This window comes from Cervus elaphus, chromosome 20, assembly GCF_910594005.1.
Source record: "Cervus elaphus chromosome 20, mCerEla1.1, whole genome shotgun sequence".
Taxonomy (NCBI): Eukaryota; Metazoa; Chordata; class Mammalia; order Artiodactyla; family Cervidae; genus Cervus; species Cervus elaphus.
In genome coordinates, this window is record NC_057834.1 from 35867306 (window position 1) to 35889206 (window position 21901).

Below are 21901 nucleotides of genomic sequence, written 5' to 3' on the forward strand. Positions count from 1 at the left end.
GAAATTAAGATACTTAGTTTCTTTGAGCTTCAGTTTTCCTCATATATAAAATGAAGATGAGAATACCAACCTGACAGAAGATCGCCTCTGTTATTTCACTATTTAACTGTTTTAGTGTTGATGCAAACATTAAATAACATAATGTATACATAGTACCTGGTGTGATGTTATATTATCGTAAGCATCCAAAATATGGTAACTATTAGGAAAACCATCACTTTGAGCATATCTACCACATTTTACTTTCTGAGACAAACCACAAAAGATAAAAAGAGTTAAAAAAAACCTCTACCTTGAGTGAACCTTTTTTTGGGGGAGGAAAGGCTTTAGCAAAACAATTTTTCCAAGCATATTTTGTCTTGGTATTTAAACTCATGTAAAATTAACTCATGTGTATTTCAAGCAGAAAAAAAATCCATCTTTTTCTGATTCATTTATGCTTAACTTAGCAGGATGTTTCTGAAGAAGAGTTATTGAGTATCCAGGTCACTCCCTGTCATCCTCCTTAAACTTCTATCACTTCTTTTTTCATCTTAAATGTGTAGATTAATTTGGTAATATTTAAGGTCATCGTGTTGCTCTCCACAAAAATGATGCAACTCTCCATTTATCAGCTTTTTTAAGTCAATAAATTTTATAATTTTCTTAAAGTACTACCAAATTGGGTCTAACTGCTCAAAAATCTTTACTCAAGAGAAGCAAATGTGGGTAGAAAGGAAAGTTGCTTTTAATCAGAATGTCAGCATCTGGGAGATGGTAGACTCAGTTCAGTTCAGTTCAGTCACTCAGTCATGTCCAACTCTCTGTGACCCCGTGGAATGCAGCATGCCAGGCTTCCCTGTCCATCACCAACTCCTGGAGCTTACTCAAATTCCTGTTCATCAAGTTGGTGATGCCTTCCAATCATTTCATCCTCTGTCGTCCCCTTCTCTTCCCACCTTCAATCTTTCCCAGCATCAGGGTCTTTTCCAAGCAGTCAGTTCTTCTCATCAGGTGGCCAAAGTTTTGGAGTTTCACTTTAGCATCAGTCCTTCCAATGAATATTCAGGACTGATTTCCTTTAGGATGGACTGGTTGAATCTCCTTGCAGTCCAAGGGACTCTCAAGAGACTTTTCCAACACCACAGTTAAAAAGCATCAATTCTTCAGTTCTCAGCTTTCTTTACAGTCTAACTCTCACATCCATACATGACTACTGGGAAAACCATAGCTTTGACTATATAGACCTTTGTTGGCAAAGTAATGTCTCTGCTTTTTAGTATGCTGTCTAGGTTGGTCGTAGCTTTTCTTCCAAGGAGCAAGTGTCTTTTAATTTCATGGCTGCAGTCACCATCTGAAGTGATTTTGGAGCTCCCCTACTTCCCAAAAAAATCTGTCACTGTTTCCATTGCTTCCCCACCCATCTATTTGCCATGAAGTGATGGGACCACGTGCCATGATCTTAGTTTCCTAACTACAGTGTTTTAAGCCAGCTTTTTCACTCTCTTCTTTCACTTCCATCAAGAGTCTCTTTAGTTCTTCTTCACTTTCTGCCATAAGGGTCATGTCATCTGCATATCTGAGGTTATTGGTATTTCTCCTGGCAATCTTGATTCCAGCTTGTGCTTCATCCAGTCCAGCATTTCTCATGACATACTCTGCATATTAGTTAAATAGGTAGGGTGACAAAATATACAGCCTTGATGTACTCCTTTCCCAATTTGGAAGCGGTCTGTTGTTCCATGTCTAGTTCTAGCTGTTGCTTCTTGACCTGCATACAGATTTCTCAGGAGGCAGGTCAGGTGGTCTGGTATTCCCATCTCTTTCAGAATTCTCCACAGTTTGTTGTGATCCACACAGTCAAAGGCTTTGGTGTAGTCAATAAAGCAGAAGCAGATGTTTTTCTGAAACTTTCTTACTTTTTTGATAATCCAACAGATGTTGGTGATTTGGTCTTTGGTTCCTCTGCCTTTTCTAAATCCAACTTGAACATCTGGAAGTTCACGGTTCACGTACTGTTGAAGCCTGGCTTGGAGAATTTTGAGCATTACTTTGCTAGCATGTGAGATGAGTGCAACTGTGTGGTAGTTTGAGCATTCTTTGGCATTGCCTTTCTTTGGGACTGAAATGAAAACTGACCTTTTCCTGTCCTGTGGCCACTGCTGAGTTTTCCAAATTTGCTGGCATATTGAGTGCAGCATCATTTTTTAGGATTTGAAATAGCTCAATTGGAATTCCATCACCTCCACTAGCTTTGTTCATAGTGATACTTCCTAAGGTCCACTTGACTTCACATTCCAGGATGTCTGGCTCTAGGTGAGTGATTACTCCATCATGTTTATCTGGCTCATGGAGATCTGTTTTGTATAGTTCTTCTGTGTATTGGTGCCAGCTTTTCTTAATTCTGCTTCTGCTAGGTCCATACCATTTCTGTCCTTTATTGTGCCCATCTTTGCATGAAGTATTCCCTTGGTATCTTTAATTTTCTTGAAGATATCTCTAGTGTTTCCCATTCTATTGTTTTCCTCTATTTCTTTGCGTTGATAACTGAGGAAGCGTTTCTCATCTGTCCTTGCTATTCTTTGGAACTCTGCATTCAAATGGGTATATGTTTTCTTTTCTCCGTTGCCTTTTGCTTCTCTTCTTTTCTCAACTATTTGTAAGCCTTTCTCAGACAACCATTTTGCCTTTTTGCATTTTTTCCCCCTTGGGGATGGTCTTGACCACTGCCTCCTGTACAGTATCACGAGCCTGCATCCATAGTTCTTCCGGCACTCTGTCTATCAGATCTAATCCCTTGAATCTATTTGTCACTTCCACTGTATAATCGTAAGGGATTTGATTTAGGTCATACCTGAATGGTCTCATTGTTTTTCCTACTTTCTTCAATTTCAGTCTGAATTTTGCAATAAGTAGTTTATGATGGTAGACTCGGTGTCCCGCAAAAACCACCTCCTAAGATTCTGCTCAGTAATGAAAGCTTTAAAGGGAAAAGGAGAAGTAATCTCAGTTAATCATTGAGCTGTGAGGTCAGAGTCATTGCCATCTCCTACTACATACAGACTTATTGTATAGGCTTGTCAACTTCTTGTGATATTTCTTTTGATGCCATCATGTTTACAAAGTTTGTTTGTGAGGTTACTGAAGGGGAAGTTAGGGGGGAGATCTGGTCATCTGCTTTATTTATTTTTCATTTCTACTTCTTTTATCTACAGAAAGAACCAATAGGTAAACAAGGTATTATTTGATCAAAAATTTGAAAGATGCTATGGCTAGAGATGAGAAGAGCATGGAGGTGCCTGGTTTAAGGTTTGTGACAAGACGGACAAAAGGGGCATCCTGCATAAAGCTCTTTCCTGCCAAAGGCTACTTACAAAAGGATTTGTACATTATTTTCCTTTTTTTCTTTTCATTACCTTCATAGGTTTTTCCTGCCCTAGACCCCCTGCTGCTTTCAGAACCACATGTAAGACAGATCATGTGGTATTTGTCTTTCCCTGTCACTGAGTATAATGTCCTTGAGGTCCACACATGTTGCCACAAATTTCAAGATTTCACCTTTTTAAGGGCTGAATTCAGTTCAGTTCAGTTGTTCAGTCATGTCTGACTCTTTGCAACCCCATGGACTGCATGGATAATGCTCTACTGTGTGTATGTACCACAGCTTCTTTATCTATTCATCCATTAATGGACATTTGAATTGTTTTAATATCTTAGATATTGTTAATAATGCAGCAAGGTCTTGTTGTGTTTCAGTCACTCAGTCATGACTCTTTGTGACCCCTGTGGACAACAGCATGCTAGGCTTCCTTGTCCTTTACTATCTCCTGGAGTTTGCTCAAAGTCATGTCCAATGAGTCAATGATGCCATCCAACTATCTCATTCTCTGTCATCCCCTTCTCTCCCTGACTTGTCTCATTTCCAGCATCAGGATCTTTTCCAATGAGTCAGTTCTTCCCATCAGGTGGCCAAAGTATTGGAGTTTCAGCTCCAGCATCAGTCCTTCCAATGAATATTCAGGACTTATTTCCTTTAGGATTGACTCCTTCAATCTCCTTGCAGTCCAAGGGACTCTCAAGAGTCGTCTCCAACACCACAGTTCAAAAGCATCAATTCTTCAGCACTCAGTTTTCTTCCTGGTCCAACACTATCATCCATACATGACAATTGGAAAAGTCATAGCTTTGACTAGACAGGCCTTTTCAGCAAAGTAATGTCACTGCTTTTTAGTATGCTGTCTAGGTTGGTCATAGCATTTCTTCCAAGGAGCAAGTGTCTTTTAATTTCATGGCTGCAATCACCATCTGAAGTGATTTTGGAGCCCAAGAAAATAAAGTCTGTCACTGTTTCCATTGCTTCCCCATCCATCTATTTGCCATGAACTGTGGGGACCAGATGCCATGATCTTAGTTTTTTGAATGTTGAGTTTTAAGCCAGCTTTTTCACTTTCATCAAAAGGCTCTTCAGTTTCTCTTCACTTTTTGCCATAAGGGTGGTGTCATCTCCATATCTGAGGGTATTGATATTTCCCCTGGCAATCTTGATTCCAGCTTGTGCTTCATCCAGTCCAGCATTTCTCATTATGTACTCTGCATATAAGTTAAATAAACAGGGTGACAATATACAGACTTGACGTACTCCTTTCCCAATTTGGAAGCAGTCTGTTGTTCCATGTCTGGTTCTAACTGTTGCTTCTTGACCTGCATACAGATTTCTCAGGAGGCAGGTCAGGTGGTCTGGTATTCCCATCTCTTTCAGAATTTTCCACAGTTTGTTGTGATTCACACAGTCAAAGGCTTTGGTGTAGTCAATAAAGCAGAAGCAGATATTTTTCTGGAACTCTCTTGCTTTTTCTGTGATCCAGTGGATGTTGTCAATGTACCTTTCATGCCAACATGTTCATGTACCTTTGCCAAGAAAGGTCCGTCTAGTGAAGGCTATGGTTTTTCCAGTGGTCATGTATGGATATGAGAGTTGGACAGTAAAGAAAGCTGAGTGCTGAAGAATTGATGCTTTTGAACTATGGTGTTGGAGAGGACTCTTGAGAGTCCCTTGGACTGCAAGGAAATCCAACCAGTGCATCCTAAAGGAGATCAGTCCTGGGTGTTCATTGGAAGGACTGATGTTGAAGCTGAAACTCCAATACTTCGGCCACCTGATGCGAAGAGCTGACTCATTTGAAAAAACCCTGATGCTGGGAAAGATTGAGGGCAGGAGGAGAAGGAGACGACAGAGGATGGGATAGTTGGATGGCATCACTGACTCGATAGACATGGGTTGGGTAGACTCCGGGAGTTGGTGGTAGACAGGAAGACCTGGTGTGCTGGGGTTCACGAGGTCGCAAAGAGCCAGACACTACTGAGGGATTGAACTGAACCAACAAGGGTTCCTTTCCCTCCATATCCTTGCCAACATTTGTTATTTGTGGGTGGTTTTTTTTTTTTTTTTTTTTTTTTTTTGGTGATAGCCATTCAGGTATATGTGAGGTGATATCTCATTTTGGCTTTATTTGTATTTTCCTGATAATTAGTGATGTACCCATTGGCCATCTGCATTTCCTCTTTGGAAAAATATCTATTGAATTCTTCTGCCCATTTTAAAATCTGCTTTTTTTTTTTTTTTTTGCTGTTGAGTTGTATGAACTTGTTAGATATTAACCCCTTATTGGTTATATTATTTGCAAATATTTTCTCCTTTGACATGCAAAAGCTTTTCATTAGGTCCCATGTATTTATTTATTTATGTTTTTCTCTAGGCTTCTCTGGTGGCTCAGAGGTTAAAGCACCTGCCTGCAATGCAGGAGACCTCTGTTCGATCCCTGGGTAAGAAAGATCCCCTGGAGAAGGAAATGGCAACCCACTCCAGTATTCTTTTCTGGAGAATCCCATGGACGGAGGAGCCTGGCAGGCTACAGTTCACAGGGTTGCAAAGAGTCGGACACAACTGAGCAACTTCACTTTCACTTTGTTTATTTTTGCCTTTGTTTCTTTTCCCTTAGGCAACTGATCCATAAAAATATTACTATAGTTGATGTCAAGGAGTGTTCTGCCTATGTTCTCTCCTAAGAAGTTTTTCAAATCTGAATCCATTTTAAGTTTCTTTTGGTATATGGTTTGAGAAATTATACTAATTTCATCCTTTTATTTGTAACTGTCTGGTTTCCCAGCACCACTTACTGAATTTGCTCTCTTCCTTGTGGTTTAATGAGTTTTTCTTTCTTTCTTTTTTTTTTTTAACTGTTATATTTATGTTACTTTCTCTTTCTCTCATTCTGATTTGTTTGTTTGCTTTAGTATTTACTAAAGGATAGCTTCGTGGTTACCAGGAGGCTTTCATATAATAACATAGCACTCTATTTTAAGTTGGTAAGAACATACGTTTGATCCCTAAAACTCAACATGTTTATTTTCCTCATCACAGTTTATGTCTTTATATCTTGTGTATCCCTTAAGTAGTGATTGTAATAGTTATTTTAATTACTTTTGTATTTTACTTTTTATGCTAGCTTTATAAGTGATTGAACCACTACTTTACTATATATTTGTGTTCTGTATCTAGTGCCCATGACTCTGCAGCAGGCCACTGTCAACCCACACCTCCCACAGAGACTCCTGGACATTCACAGGCAAGTCTGGTTTAGTCTCTTGTTGGGACACTGTTCCTTTCTCCTGGCTCCTGGCTCGCTTGCACAAGGTTTTGTTTGTGCCCTCCAAGAGTCTGTTTCCCAAGTCCTGTGGAAATCCCATTGGCCTCCAAAGTCAAATTCCCTGGGGATTCTTTGTCCGTTTGCTAGATCTCCAGGTTGGGAAATCTGTTGTGGGTCCTAGAACTTTCTTAACAGTATGAGGATTTCTTGGTATAATGGTTCTACAGTTTGTGGGTCATCTGCTCATGGGCTCTATGGTGGGGTTAATGGTAACCTCCTCCAAGAGGACTTATGCCACACGCTGCATGACCAGATCTGTCCCCATGGCAAGCCACTGCTGACCCATGGCTCTGCAGGGGACGCTCAAACACTCAAAGGCAGGTCTGGCTCAATCTCTGCAGGGTCTCTGGGTCCTGGTGCACACAAGATTTTGTTTGAGCCTTCCGAGCATCTCTGGTGGATATGGGGTTTGATTATAAACACGATTTTGCCCCTCCTACTGTCTTGTTGGGGTTTCTCCTTTGCCCTTGGATGTGGGGTATCTTTTTATAATGGAATCCAACATTCTCCTGTTGATGGTTGTTCAGCAGTGAGTTGCAATTTTGGAGTTCTTGCAGGAGAAGGTGAGCACACATCTTTCTATTCTGCCATCTTTACCTTCCCTAGGGTCTTGCTTATTTCAGACCTTACAGCACAGTTCCAGAGATTGGACACATAACTATTCTTGAATCAAACCTACTTGGAGCCTAAGCCTGGACACCATTTTTCCTGGTGACTGGGGATTCTTTAAATCTCCCATGAAGCACGGTTGGGACAAAGATCATAATATGCTCCTGTCATCTTACACAACAAATTTAAGGCAGCAGAGTAAGAAAGCTAAGATGCTCTTCCCCTACTTCTCATTCCCGCCCCCACCCCCTTTTTTTTGGTCCTTTCCAGTCTCCTAAGATGAGCCTGGAAACCTAAGATGAGCCTTATCACTTCCACTCCCACCCCTTCACCCCCAACCCCTTTCCACTCTGCATCCCATGGCGGGATCACCAGACTTTGCCTTTCACTTACTTTGCCCTTCACTTTAGGAAACATCACTGAGAACAAAGCTAGTGGAGATGATGAAATTCCAGTTGAGCTATTTCAAATCCTTAAAAATGTTGCTGTTAAAGTGTTGCACTCAATATGCCAGCAAATATGGAAAACTCAGCGGTGGCCACAAGACTGGAAAAGGTGTTTTCATTCCAATCCTAAGAAAAGGCAAAGACAAAAAATGTTAAAACTACTGCACAATTGCACTTATCTCAGGCTAGCAAAGTAATGTTCAAAATTCTCCAAACCAGGCTTCAACAGTACGTGAACTATGAACTTCCAGATGTTCAAGCTGGTTTTAGAAAAGGCAGAGGAACCAGAGATCAAAAGAGCCAGCATCCGTTGGATCATACAAAAAAGCAAGAGAGTTCCAGAAAAATATCTGCTTCTGCTTTATTGACTACACCAAAGCCTTTGACTGTGTGGATTACAACAAACTGTGGAAAATTCTGAAAGAGATGGGAATACCAGACCACCTGACCTGCTTCCTGAGAAATCTGTATGCAGGTCAAGAAGCAACAGTTAGAACCAGACATGGAACAACAGACTGCTTCCAAATTGGGAAAGGAGTACGTCAAGTCTGTATATTGTCACCCTGTTTATTTAACTTATATGCAGAGTACATAATGAGAAATGCTGGACTGGATGAAGCACAAGCTGGAATCAAGATTGCCAGGGGAAATATCAATACCCTCAGATATGGAGATGACACCACCCTTATGGCAAAAAGTGAAGAGAAACTGAAGAGCCTTTTGATGAAAGTGAAAAAGCTGGCTTAAAACTCAACATTCAAAAAACTAAGATCATGGCATCTGGTCCCCACAGTTCATGGCAAATAGATGGATGGGGAAGCAATGGAAACAGTGACAGACTTTATTTTCTTGGGCTCCAAAATCACTTCAGATGGTGATTGCAGCCATGAAATTAAAAGACACTTGCTCCTTGGAAGAAATGCTATGACCAACCTAGACAGCATACTAAAAAGCAGTGACATTACTTTGCTGAAAAGGCCTGTCTAGTCAAAGCTATGACTTTTCCAATAGTCATGTATGGATGATAGTGTAGAAGGAAGAAAGGAAGAAAACTGAGTGCTGAAGAATTGATGCTTTTGAACTGTGGTGTTGGAGACGACTCTTGAGAGTCCCTTGGACTGCAAGGAGATTGAAGGAGTCAATCCTAAAGGAAATAAGTCCTGAATATTCATTGGAAGGACTGATGCTGGAGCTGAAACTCCAATACTTTGGCCACTTGATGGGAAGAGCTGATTCATTGGAAAAGATCCTGATGCTGGGCAAGATTGAAGGCAGGAGGAGAAGGGGACGACAGAGGGTCAGATAGTTGGAAGGTATCACCAACTCAGTGGACATGACTGAGCAAGCTCCAGGAGTTGGTGGTGCACAGGGAAGCCTTGTGTGCTGCAGTCCATGGGGTCGCAAAGAGTGAGATATGACTGAGCAACTGAACTGATTGACTGGCTTCCTATATATTTATCTTTTTTACTGAAATATTTCCTTTTTTTTTTTTTTTGTTAGAAACAAGACTTTCTTTTCTGTTTAAATAAGTCCCTTTTTACACTGCTTGTAAAGCCAGTTTAGTGGTGAAAAGTCCTTTAGGCTGTGCTTCTCTCTCCTTCTATTCCAGATGATAACTTTTCTGGGTAGAGTATTATTGGTTGTTTTTTTTTTTTTTTTTTATTCTTTTGTTTCAGCACTTTGAATATATCACTTCACTCCTTTCTGGCCTGCAGTTTCTGCTATATAATCTACTGATAATATTATGAATGTTCCCTTGTATGTAACAAAATGTTTACTCTAGATGCTTTTAATATTTTCTCTTCATCGTTAGCTTCTACCATTTTAATTATAATGTGTCTTGGTGTAGGTCTCCTTGGGTTCATCTTAATTAAACCCTGAACTTCCTGGATCTGGATATCTATTTCTTTACCCAAGTTAGGGAAGTTGTCATCCAATATTTTTTCAAGACTTTGACCATTTTCTCTCTCTCCTCTCCTTCTGGGACCCCCATAAGCTGAATGTGTGTCCACTGAGTTTTGTCTTATCAGCTCCTTAAGCTCTCTTAACTTTATTTGTTTATTTTTTTATTGCTCTAATTGGGTGAGTTCTACTGCCTTGTTTTAAAGTGGACTGCTGCTTTCTTATGTTTCATTCAGTCTGCTGTTGAATATGCCTACTGTATTTTTCAGTTCAGTTTTTGTATTCTTTAGCAGTAATTTCTTTTTCTTGTTTTCTATGAAATTGAAGAGGCACCTCAATTGAAATTTTATTCAGATTGCATCCAACCCTATGTCATAATGTCACACGTTATATATGTCACAATGGTCTAAGAAATATCTTAAGGTATGTAATATAATAATCTTTACTCTATGGGAGTAAGACATGAAATGATAAAGGCAAAAATAACATTTCCTTTATTTGTTACTGTATTCATTCTTTCAAGGCAATATCTTTACTTAAAAATGACCTGTAATATAGTCTTAATGATACCCTGGGCATAAGCTTTCACTAAGACTGTTACGGTTACTGTCCATGAATCTATGGCCTTTACAATGTCTTCACAATTATTTTCAGTTTATACTGATCCTCTGAGTCCACAGTTGAATACATTTGGTCATTGTCTTCTCTAGCTCACATCTCTCAGCTGGCATTACCTGGCAAATCTCACTGGCACCTGGGAAGTAGTGATATGTAAAGAGTTCCCAGTTTTCAAATGTAAATATCCTTGGGTTTCTTTTGCTATGTGCAGCAGATAGAAAACTGAAATCAGCAGTATTCCTATTTGTTCCTATTTGTCACTTTGTCATATTTTCCAACTTTTTGTTGACATTTTCTGTATCTACTTATTCTTCTCCCCAGGTCAGTGAGAATTCTTATGACCATAACTTTGAACATTTTGTCAAGTAAATTACTTACCTCTGTTTCATGAAGCTTTTTTCTTTCAAGGTTTTATCTGATTCTTGCATTTGGAATATATTTCTCAGCTTTCTTTATTTTGCTTGACTCTGTTTTGATTTGTATACTGTAGATGTTTCAGCAGCCTCCCCCAACATTGAAGAGTGGCCTCAGTAGAAGACAAAACTTATTATTCAACTCTGCTCCAACTCTTTGTCATCTCTCTAATCTTTGTGCTTCTTCAAACAGCCTATTACATTTTTAAATGCTCCTAGTATTTGAGAATGTGCCTAGATCTCTCAGTGTTCCTAAGAGGAGTATCTCAGTATCTTGCTTCAGGCTGTTTGGAAGCCAGAACTCAGGCAGCATCTTTTAAAAGTATGCAAATATATACAGCTTTGTGGGAACTTAAACATAAGTCCCACTAGCCAGGTGATCTGATGATGTACTCCAGGTTGCAGTGGCAAAAGCTGGGGCTTCAGACAATGGTATAGGCTCTATTTTATTAAAATATATTTGACTTACAATATTACAGTGGTTTCTAGTGTGCAACACAATGAGCAAAAACTTGAACATGAAGAGATGTTCAATTGCATAATTCACCAAGGACACGAAAATTAAAACTGCATTAAGATAATCCTAGCATACTGGCTAAAATGTACAAGATTATAATACTAATATCAGCAGGTATTTTACAGTAACGAAAACTCTCAAACACCAGTTGATAAAGTTGGAACTAGCACAATCACTTTCAAAAATAATTTAGCAGTACCTTCTAAACTGAGCTTTCTAAAATAGTGTTATAAGCCAGGAATTCTATTCCCAGGTATATAAGCAACAGAAATGCAAGCCCACATGTACCAGGAGACCTGTACAAGAATATATGTAGTAGAGTTATTTGTATTAGCTTCAAAAGCAAGTTAAAGCTCTTTGTTGCCTTGAGGTCTTCCTGATGGACTGAGATGGAATAATCTCTATTTATCATTATATGCTTTCCTTGTCTCAGAGTGAAGTAGGTAGGATGTAACATAATATATGTATGTGATATGCATTTTAGATATGAAATTAAATGGATTCCTTGGTGGCTCAGATGGTAAAGAATCCACCTGCAGTAAGGGAGACGTGGGTTCCATCCCTGAGTTGGGAAGATCCCCTAGAGAAGGGAACAGCCATCCACTACAGTATTCTTTGGAGAAGGAAATGGCCCACCTGCAGTAAGGGAGACGTGGGTTCCATCCCTGAGTTGGGAAGATCCCCTAGAGAAGGGAACAGCCATCCACTACAGTATTCTTTGGAGAAGGAAATGGCAACCCACGCCAATACTCTTGCCTGAAAAAGTCCATGGACAGAGGAACCTGGTGGGCTACAGTCCATGGGGTCGCAGAGAGTCGGACACGACTGAATGACTTCACACTCACTCACTCATAGTATTCTTGTCTGGAGAATCCCATGGACAGAGGAGCCTGGCGGGCTACAGTCAGTGGGATTGCAAAGAGTTAGACACCAGTGCGGCACTTTCACTTTCACTTTACAAAGACCAGGATACAGACGCAGAAAGAAAAGGTGGGGAAAACTGTTTGAAAATAAGAAACTGGCATTCCTCATGGCAGGTAATGTCAGTATACCAGCATGAAATCCTGACTTTTAAAAAGTTATCGAAGCAATTCACATATACAGAAATTTTAAAATAAGCCAAACTGTATAGAAAGACATTGGAGAAGGAAATGGAAACCCACTCCAGTATTCTTGCCTTGAAAATCCCATGGACAGAGGAGCCTGGTGAACTACTGTCCATGGGGTCACAAAGAGTCGGACACGACTGACTGACTAAGCATATAGCATGTATAGAAAGACATAAAATAAAATATCTCCTTCCATTCCATAGTTCTGCAAATATAACCACTATTTTAGGTTTATTTCCCAGGAAGTAAGAAAGGATTCTTATACCAATTTATTTATACATGTACTCTATTTTTTACATTTACCCCAATGTAATATTAGTATAAATACCAATCTACTCCCCACTTTTTTCTCTTCACATTGATCAAAGCTGTCTTGCTTTCTTATATGTGCAAGCTTATCTCATTCTTAATGTCTTCATGGTGTGTTATTATTTAGATGTATCAGAATATTCTTAAGTAGTCCAATGGTTATTCTGGAGAAGGAAATGGCAACCTACTCCAGTATTCTTGCCTGGAGAATCCCAGGCACAGGGGAGCCTGGTGGGCTACAATCCATGGGGTCACAAAAGTCGGACACAACTTAGTGACTAAACCAACACCATGTTTATTCAGTCCTATAATGTTTCTTCCAGTGTTTAGCTATTATGAATGATGTCATAATAAACATTATTTTAGATCTATCTTCCATGCTTTCCTTAACGCATTTTTCCAGCAATAGAAATGTGGTGTCAAAACCCCTAACATTTATTTTTATCACTTTGATCACAGAGCAGGAAACTTTGATTAGTAGTTAAAGATGGGAACTCCCACTTCCTTTTTTCTAGTTTACTAATGCATCCTGCTCTTTGAAAAAGCTACTTCACAGATGCCTTTCTTAGTGCTAGGGTGATAGTGTACAGCTGTGAGATCAACGACAAACACGCTATTCCTGAGAAAGCTTCTCTTTTGGCCTCAGCCCTGGGCAGACCAAGTCTTCATGCTGCTGTGGGTATCACTGCTGATCCTGGGTAAGTAGAACAGCTAAACATGGGCCCTGGGTGGGGCCATGGGGTTAGGACAGCATCTCTCTACCATGGACCTGGCTTTTTTGGGGGTCTCAGCCCCTGCTCAAAGATTCTTTCCTGCCTCGAGAGATTATGTTCTCTGACTTCACTATATAGCTCAGAGATTCTTCTTTTGAGGCTGCAAGAGTGATCAGAGCTTCAACTTTACAGAGAAGAAAACCACAGTGACCACAGCACTTAAGGGATTATTCATTTTTTTTCTATAAAAAAATACTACATCATGAAGTGCAGCCAGTGTATTCTGTTTGCTTGTTCATATGGTCTCATTCAGAGAAGACCTTAACTTTCTGTCTGCAAAGGAGGTGTGTTTATTCCTTATGTGACAATCCCAGACTGTGGTGCTGGACATGGGAGTGCAAGTTTTCTAAGACAAAAGATGTCCCCTTCTTTGGCACACAGATGCAAATGATATCAGTGATTGGCAGTTAAAGAGCACAAAGAAGGGGAAATGAAGACAAGGACTCACGGGGGAAGTGGGCAAGGCAGGGGAAAATCCTAAGATGCTTGATATTTTTTTTTCCCCCTTTGGGTTTATTGAAGCATAATTGACAAATTAAAATTATATGTATTTAAGATGTATAATGGCAACCCACTCCAGTATTCTTGCCTGGAGAATCCCAGGGACAGAGGAGCCTGGGGGGCTGCCATCTATGGGGTCGCGCAGAGTCGGACATGACTGGAGCGACTTAGCAGCAGCAGCAGCAACAAGGTGTATAAGATGTCTTGATACACATATATTGTGCAATAATGACCACAGTCAGCTAGTTAGCATTCCTCTCACTTCACATAATTAGTCACCTTGTGTGTGTGCTAAGAACACTCAGGATCAACTCTCAGCAAATTTCAACTTAACATTATTATTAACTAGTCACTGTACTCTACATTAGATCTCCAGTACTGCTTCATCTTACAACTGAAAGTTTGTTCCTTTGAGCAACATGTCCTCAGTTCTCCTACAGAGTACTCACTGTAGCAAACACCATTTTAGTCTCTGCTTTTGTGAGTTCAACTTTTTCAGATTGCACATGTAAGTGAGATCATGTAGTATTTGTCTTTCTTTGTAGCTTATTTCACTTAGCATAATGTCCTCCAGGTTTATTCATGTTGTCACAATGTCAGGATTTCTTTCTTTCTTTAAAAGTTGAATAATATTCCATTGCATATATGTGTGTGTGTGTGTATACACATACTACCTTTTATTTATCCATTAAACAGAAGACAGACACTTAAATTGTTTCAATATTCTAGCTACTGTGAATAATGTTGTAATGAATATGGGAGTGCAGGAATCTCATTGCGATACTAATTTCATTTCCTTCAGATATACACCCAGAAGTGGGATTACTGAATTATATGATAGTTTTACTTTTAATTTTTTATTTATTTATTTATTTATTTTTTATTAGTTGGAGGCTGATTACTTCACAACATTTCAGTGGGTTTTGTCATACATTGATATAACTTACAGACTGTTTCTGCATTATGACTGTGTGAATTATATTCTTGCCAACAATGTACAAGTTTTATCAACACTTGTCATCTTTTGTGTATTTGATAATAGCCAGTCTAATTAGTGTGAGGTGTTATCTCCTGGTTTCCATTTGTGTTTCCCTGATTCTTACTAATGTTTGAGCATCTTTTTATAAACTTTTGGAGATTTTGTCTTCTATTGAGAATATCTATTCATATTCTTAACTGTTTTTTAATCAGGTTATTTGTATTTTGCTGTTTACTTGTTAAAGTTCCTCAGACATTTTAACCCCTTATTGGATAGATGGTTTTCTTTTATTTTCTCCCATTTCATAGGTTACTCTTTATATTGTTGATTATTCCCTTTGTTTGCAAAAGTTTTTATTTTTGATGCAATCCCATTTGTTTTAGTTCTTATTTTTGTTGCCTATGCTTTTGGGGTCATATCCAAAACTCATGTTCCAGGTCAATGCCAAGAAGCTTTCTCTCTTTTAGCAGTTCCCTTTTAGCAGTTTTACAGTTTCAGGTCATACATTTAAGTCATCTATTTCAAGTTGATTTTTGTATATGATGAGATACAAAAATCCAATTTTATTTGTTTTCATGTGGAAATTCAGTTTTCACAGAGTGATTTATGGAAGGAAGTGTTCTTTACCCTCTGTCTGTTTTTGGTACGGATTTTGAAGATCAGTTCAGTTCAGTTCAGTCGCTCAGTTTGTCCAACTCTTTGTGACCCAATGAACCGCAGCACGCCAGACCTCCCAGTCCATCACCAACTCCCGGAGTTTACCAAAACTCATGTCCATTAAGTCGGTGATGCCATCCAACCATCTCATCCTCTGTCGTCCCCTTCTCCTCCCACCTTCAATCTTTCCCAACATCAGGGTCTTTTCAAATGAGTCAATTCTTCACATCAGGTGGGCAAAATATTGGAGATTCAGCTTCAACATCAGTCCTTCCAATGAACACCCAGGACTGATTTGCTTTAGGATGGACTGATTGGATCTCCTTGCAGTCCAAGGGACTCTCAAGAGTCTTCTCCAACACCACAGTTCAAAAGCATCAATTCTTCAGTGCTCAGCTTTCTTTCTAGTCCAACTCTTACATCCATACATGACCACTGGAAGAACCATAGCCTCGACCAGACAGATCTTTGTTGGCAAAGTCATGTCTCTGCTTTTTAATATGCTGTCTAGTTTGGTCATAACTTTCCTCCAAGGAGTATGCGTCTTTTAATTTCATGGCTGCAATCACCATCTGCAGTGATTTTGGAGTCCCCCAGAATAAAGTCAGCCACTGTTTCCACTGTTTCCCCATTTGTTTGCCATGAAGTGATGGGACTGGATGCCATGATCTTAGTTTTCTGAATGTTGAGCTTTTTTTTTTTTTTTTTTTTTATTAGTTGGAGGCTAATTACTTCACAACATTTCAGTGGGTTTTGTCATACATTGATATGAATCAGCCATAGAGTTACACGTATTCCCCATCCCGACCCCCCCTCCCACCTCCCTCTCCACCCGATTCCTCTGGGTCTTCCCAGTGCACCAGGCCCGAGCACTTGTCTCATGCATCCCACCTGGGCTGGTGATCTGTTTCACCATAGATAATATACATACTGTTCTTTCGAAATATCCCACCCTCACCTTCTATGCTGAGCTTTAAGCCAACTTTTTCACTCTCTTCTTTCACTTTCTTCAAGAGGCTCTTTAGTTCTTCTCCACTTTCTGCCATAAGGGTGGTGTCATCTGCATATCTGAGGTTACTGGTATTTCTCCCGGCAATCTTGATTCCAGTGTGTGCTTCATCCAGCCCAGCATTTCTCATGATGTACTCTGCATAAAAGTTAAATCAGCAGGTGACAATATACAGGCTTGACATACTCCTTTCCCTATTTGGAACCAGTCTGTTGTTCCATGTTCAGTTTTAACTGTTGCTTCCTGACCTGCATACAGATTTCTCAAGAGGCAGGTCAGGTGGTCTGGTATTCCCATCTCTTTCAGAATTTTCCCTAGTTTATTTTGAAGATCAGTTGACTATAAAAGTGTGGATTCATTTCTAGGCTCTCTGTTCTGATCCATTGATCTATATGTATATTTTTATGCTAGTTTTGATTGTTTTTTATTGGAAAATAATTGTTCTACAATATTGTGTTAGCCTCTGCCATATATCAACATGAATAGTTTTTATTATTACCACAGCTTTGTAATAGTTAGAAGTCAGAAATTATGTTTTTTCCAGTTTTGTTCTTTTGGCTCAAGATAGTTTTGACTTTTGGGGAGTCCTTTGTATCTATTCAGATTTTTTCTTTGTGACTGCTATGGGACCTATATAAAATATAATAATTTAAATTAAGAAATTTATTTAAATCAAGTATTAAAACTTTACCCTTTAATTATCCTCCATTTTATTATAGATATCACAATTTACATACTTTTACATTGTGTATACATTAACAAATTATTGTAGCTATAGTTAATTTTTAGTACTTTTGTCTTTTAAAACTTTTTTGCTAGAGTTAAAAGTGTTTTACATACCACTATATAGGATTTTATGAATGTTTATTTCCCCTCAAACTTCATATATTAAAATTTTGACCCTGAAGGTGATAGTATTAGGAGATGGAGGGGCCTTTGGGAGATGATTATGTCATGAGGGCAAAACCATCATAAAAGAGATTAGTCCCCTTATAAAAGAGGTCAAAGAGAGTCCTCTTATGCTTCTTCAATGTGAGACTATAGGGAGAAGGTGGCTGTCTATGATGAAGTGGACTGTGCCAGAGACAGTCAGCCAGTGTTACTAGCCTTCAGAACTTTGAGAAATAAATTTCTGTTGTTTATAGGTTACCCAGTACAGCACTTTTGTCATAACAAATTGTATAGACTAAGACACAGTATTTAGCATATTCTGAATTTGATTATATTAATCTTCCTCAATTCATGATGGAGTTATGTCCTAATAAACTCATTATAAGCAGAAAATATCATAAGTCTAAAATGCATGTAATACACCCAGCCTATCAAATATTATAGCTTAACCTAGACTGCTTTAAACATGCTCAGAACACTACCTTAGCCTATAGTTGGGTAAAATCAGCTAACAGAAAGCCTATTTTATAATAGAGTGTTGAATAGTTCATGTAATTTACTGAATACTGCACTGAAAGTGAAAAATACGATGACCACATAGATATAGAATTGTTGTAAGTGTGTCTGTTGTTCACCCCTGTGATTATGTGGCTGACTGGGAGCACTGGCACACTGCTGCTGCCCAGCATCACAAGAGAGTATCATGCTGTGTGTTGCTGGCCCAGGAAAAGATCAAAATTCAAAGTCTGACTTCTACTAAATGCATATTGCTTTTGCACCATCACAAAGTTGAAAAATCATAGGTCAAACCATCTGTATATTCACCTTTACTAGTGAGTTTTACAATTTCATGTGTCTTCAAGTTGCCAGTGGCCTTTAATTTCAACTTGTAGAACTTCTCATATGTGTATGTATGTGTGTATATGTGTGTGTATGAAAGTCATTTAGTTATGTCTGACTCCTTGTGGCCATGTGGACTGTAACCCACCAGGCTCCTCTGCCCGTGAAATTCTCCAGGCAACAATACTGAAGTGGGTAGCCATTCACTTTCTCTGGGGAATCTTTCCAACCCAGAGATCAAACCCAGTTACCCTGCATTCAGGCAGATTCTTTACTGTCTGTGCTACCAGGGAAGCCCCATATATAAGAATACATATAATTTCTCTCAGGCTGTGATTTGCCTTTGGATCTGGGTCACAGAACTGCTTCAGCAACAGAACTCAGTCTGAGGTTGATGGGCCTGCTACCAGGGGAATGGATGAGCATGGATTCCTTGGCAGAAGAGGCAGGTGGTAGGAGCATGGACAAGTGGGGCTAGAGTTGAGTCCACAGGAGAATGGGACAGCTTTCAGTCTGTAGCTGGGATGATAGTCAGTGAGTCACCTCCTAGGGCGTGTGCCTACCTTCTCAAGTGGCCCTTCTTTGGTATTGGGCTCCAGTGGGGTTTCACAATCTCCCATCTAGATCTCAAAACTATCAGCTTTTGTTTAAAGTAGGCTGCCAAAAATTTGCTTCTGTAAGGGAAAGACTAGAGACTTCCTATTCTACCATCTTGTTTATGTCACTCCCAACAAATGACATTCTCATTGTGTCTGTGGGCATGTGTTAAGTCTATCAATTCACACATATCAACTGGTTGGTATTTTAACCAAAGTTGAAAATATTAGAATAAAATATATTTATTCATTTGTTCAACAAATTATTCAGTAACATTAATACACAGCATTATGTTAGGTGCTAAGAATGATGAGAAGACATGAAAGTGAAGGTCACTCAGTCATGTCCGACTCTTTGTGACCCCATGTACTATACAGTCCATGGAATTCTCCAGGCCGGAATACTGGAGTGGGTAGCCTTTCCCTTCTCCAGGGGTCTTCCCCACCAGGGATAGAACCTAGGTCTCCTGCATTGCAGGTGGTTTCTTTACCAGCTGAGCCACCAGGGAAGCAGATCATAATCTGCATATCCATAATTCAACACACTAACTCTGTCTTCTCAAAACGTGGGGATCAAGCTTCATTACAATAATACTGGATCATTACTCATATTCTCCACCAAAAAACAAACAAAAAACTGATAATGCTGGTATCATGATAACATTAAGTCCAGAAGAAATGTGTCCAGTACCCAGAGTACCTGCATTATATTGCCTAAAGTGTCAAGTTTATAATGGAAATATGAGACATGCATAGAAATAGGAGTTGGAACTGTATAGTGGGAATAAAGGGCATTTGAAAAATGACCAGTAAAATGACCCTAGTGAAATTAGGTGATATCTCAGCAAAAAAGCAGGGAGGCCAAAAGGCAGAGGGAAACATTCAAGGTACGCTAAGAAAAAAACCTATCAACCAAGAATTCCATCTTGACCAAAACTACCTTCTGAAAGATAGAGACAAAACAAGATGCTCTCAAATCAATAACTGAAAAAAATATATTAATAGACAGTTGCCTCACAGGAATTACAGGAGGAGTTCTTCAGCTTGAATACTAGGGATTTCAGAAAGTAGTTCATATTAACATTAACAAAGAGAAACACTTGTATATCTAATGCTATAAGAATAAAAGGCAGAAGTAATACAATTTTCTTTTAATTGATGTCAAAGGAACTACGTAAAATCCTATGTATGTCATGTGTTAGTACACTACAATATATAGCAAAGTGATACCCACATTAGCATATTTGCCATTCAAAAGCACAAGTGTGGAGTAAACTGTACTGAGCAAAGGAAATGACCACAGACGGTACGTAAGTGTACCAAAATATTTGAGGGGATTATATCATTAATATAATCTGCATGACAATAATAAAAAAAGTGAAAAGAGTAAAGCTTTATATGAATGATTTCTTGTATCTCTGGGATTAAGCTATGATAGTATGTAATCAATACATATATTTTTAAAGAGGAACCTCTAAAAATTTTTTTAGATATCTAATGGAGAAATCATTTAGAAATCAAAGTACTAGAATATATTCATTTAATGAAAAATAACTTTATAAAGGACTAAGAATGAAAAATGTTAGTTGCTCAGTTATGTCCAACTCTTTGCAACCCCACGGACAATAGCCCACCAGGGTCCTCTCTTCATGGGTTTCTCCAGGCAAGAATACTGGAGTGGGTAGCCATCGCCTTCTCCAGGGGATCTTCCCAACTCAGGGATTGAACCTGGGTTTACTGTATTGCAGGCAGATTGTTTACCTTCTGGAAGAATTAAAAACTTAAGAACTGTAAAACACAAAAGGTAAATGCCAGGTGTATTGCATCTATGTCAATAATACTAACAGTGAATGAATGATATGGTCCAAACAGGAGGAAGAGAGTTTCACCTCATATGAAATACAAACCCTTATCCAAGTATGTACTATGTAGAAGAAGCAGACTGTATTTTTTTTATTATCTTTTTTGTTTAATTTTATTTATTTATTCATTTATTTTCAGCTGTGCTGACTTTCTATTGCTGAGCATGGGTTTTTTTCTAGCTGTGATGCTCGGCCTTCTCATTTGCAGTGGCTTCTCCTGTTGTGGAGCACAGGCTCTAGAGTGCTGGCTCATTATTTGCGTAGCATGTCCTCAGTTGCCCTGAGGCATGTGGAATCTTCCTGGACCAGGGATTGAATCTGTGTCCTGAGCTCTGGCAGGGAGATTCTTAACCACTAGGCCACCAGGGAAGTCTAGAAAGCACACTTTAGATGAAAGATACTAAGAGTGAAAATCCAAGTGTGTGATAGATATACCTGTGAATAACACCAACTTGAAAAGAGGCTGTATAAATATTGTGCAAAATGGACTTGAGAACAAAAAATATTAATAGAGATATTGAGGGATATTATATCATTCCCAAAGTCTCAAATGTTATGGCTTGCATCTGAAGTGAAACCTAGAAAAAAAAGGTGTAGCCTTTAATGCCTCTGCTAGCAAATGAGGGAGACCGAAAATCAGTAACATGTCTATTGACCTTAACAGACTTTAAAGATGACTCACCAAACCTGATTTGAAGAGAAAAAGAAAGAATAAAATTTAAAGTAGAGATGAATGAAATGGGGAGTGGAAAAATCATAGAAAAAAACCAGTGAAACCAAAAGTGAGTTCTATATAAAACTTAACAAAATTGACAAATCTTAAGCAAGGTTGATCTAGGAAAAAGAGGGAATATTCAAATTTGTACAGTCAGGAAGAATGAGGGATATTACTATGGACATTGCAGAAATAAAAAGAACTATGAAAGAATTCTAAACAGACATTTCTCCAAAAAAGATATACAGATGGCTAACAAACACATGAAAAGATGCTCAACATCACTCATTATCAGAGAAATGCAAATCAAAACCACAATGAGGTGCCATTACACGCCAGTCAGGATGGCTGCTATCCAAAAGTCTATAAGCAATAAATGCTGGAGAGGGTGTGGAGAAAAGGGAACCCTCTTACACTGTTGGTGGGAATGCAAACTAGGACAGCCGCTATGGAGAACAGTGTGGAGATT

At 39.0% G+C, this 21901-nt stretch overlaps 1 protein-coding gene across 6 annotated transcripts in view; it reads left to right on the top strand.

Annotated features, from left to right (window-relative positions):
• Positions 1-13173: 13173 nt before the first annotated feature.
• FCRL5 (Fc receptor like 5) overlaps positions 13174-21901 on the top strand; it is a 63667-nt gene continuing 54939 nt past the window's right edge. For all 6 annotated transcript variants that reach the window (XM_043878592.1, XM_043878593.1, XM_043878597.1 and 3 more), the window contains exon 1: positions 13174-13307. In XM_043878592.1, coding sequence (XP_043734527.1) covers positions 13277-13307 — 31 coding nt within the window. In that variant the 5' untranslated portion in view covers positions 13174-13276. The remainder of the gene's footprint in view (positions 13308-21901) is intronic.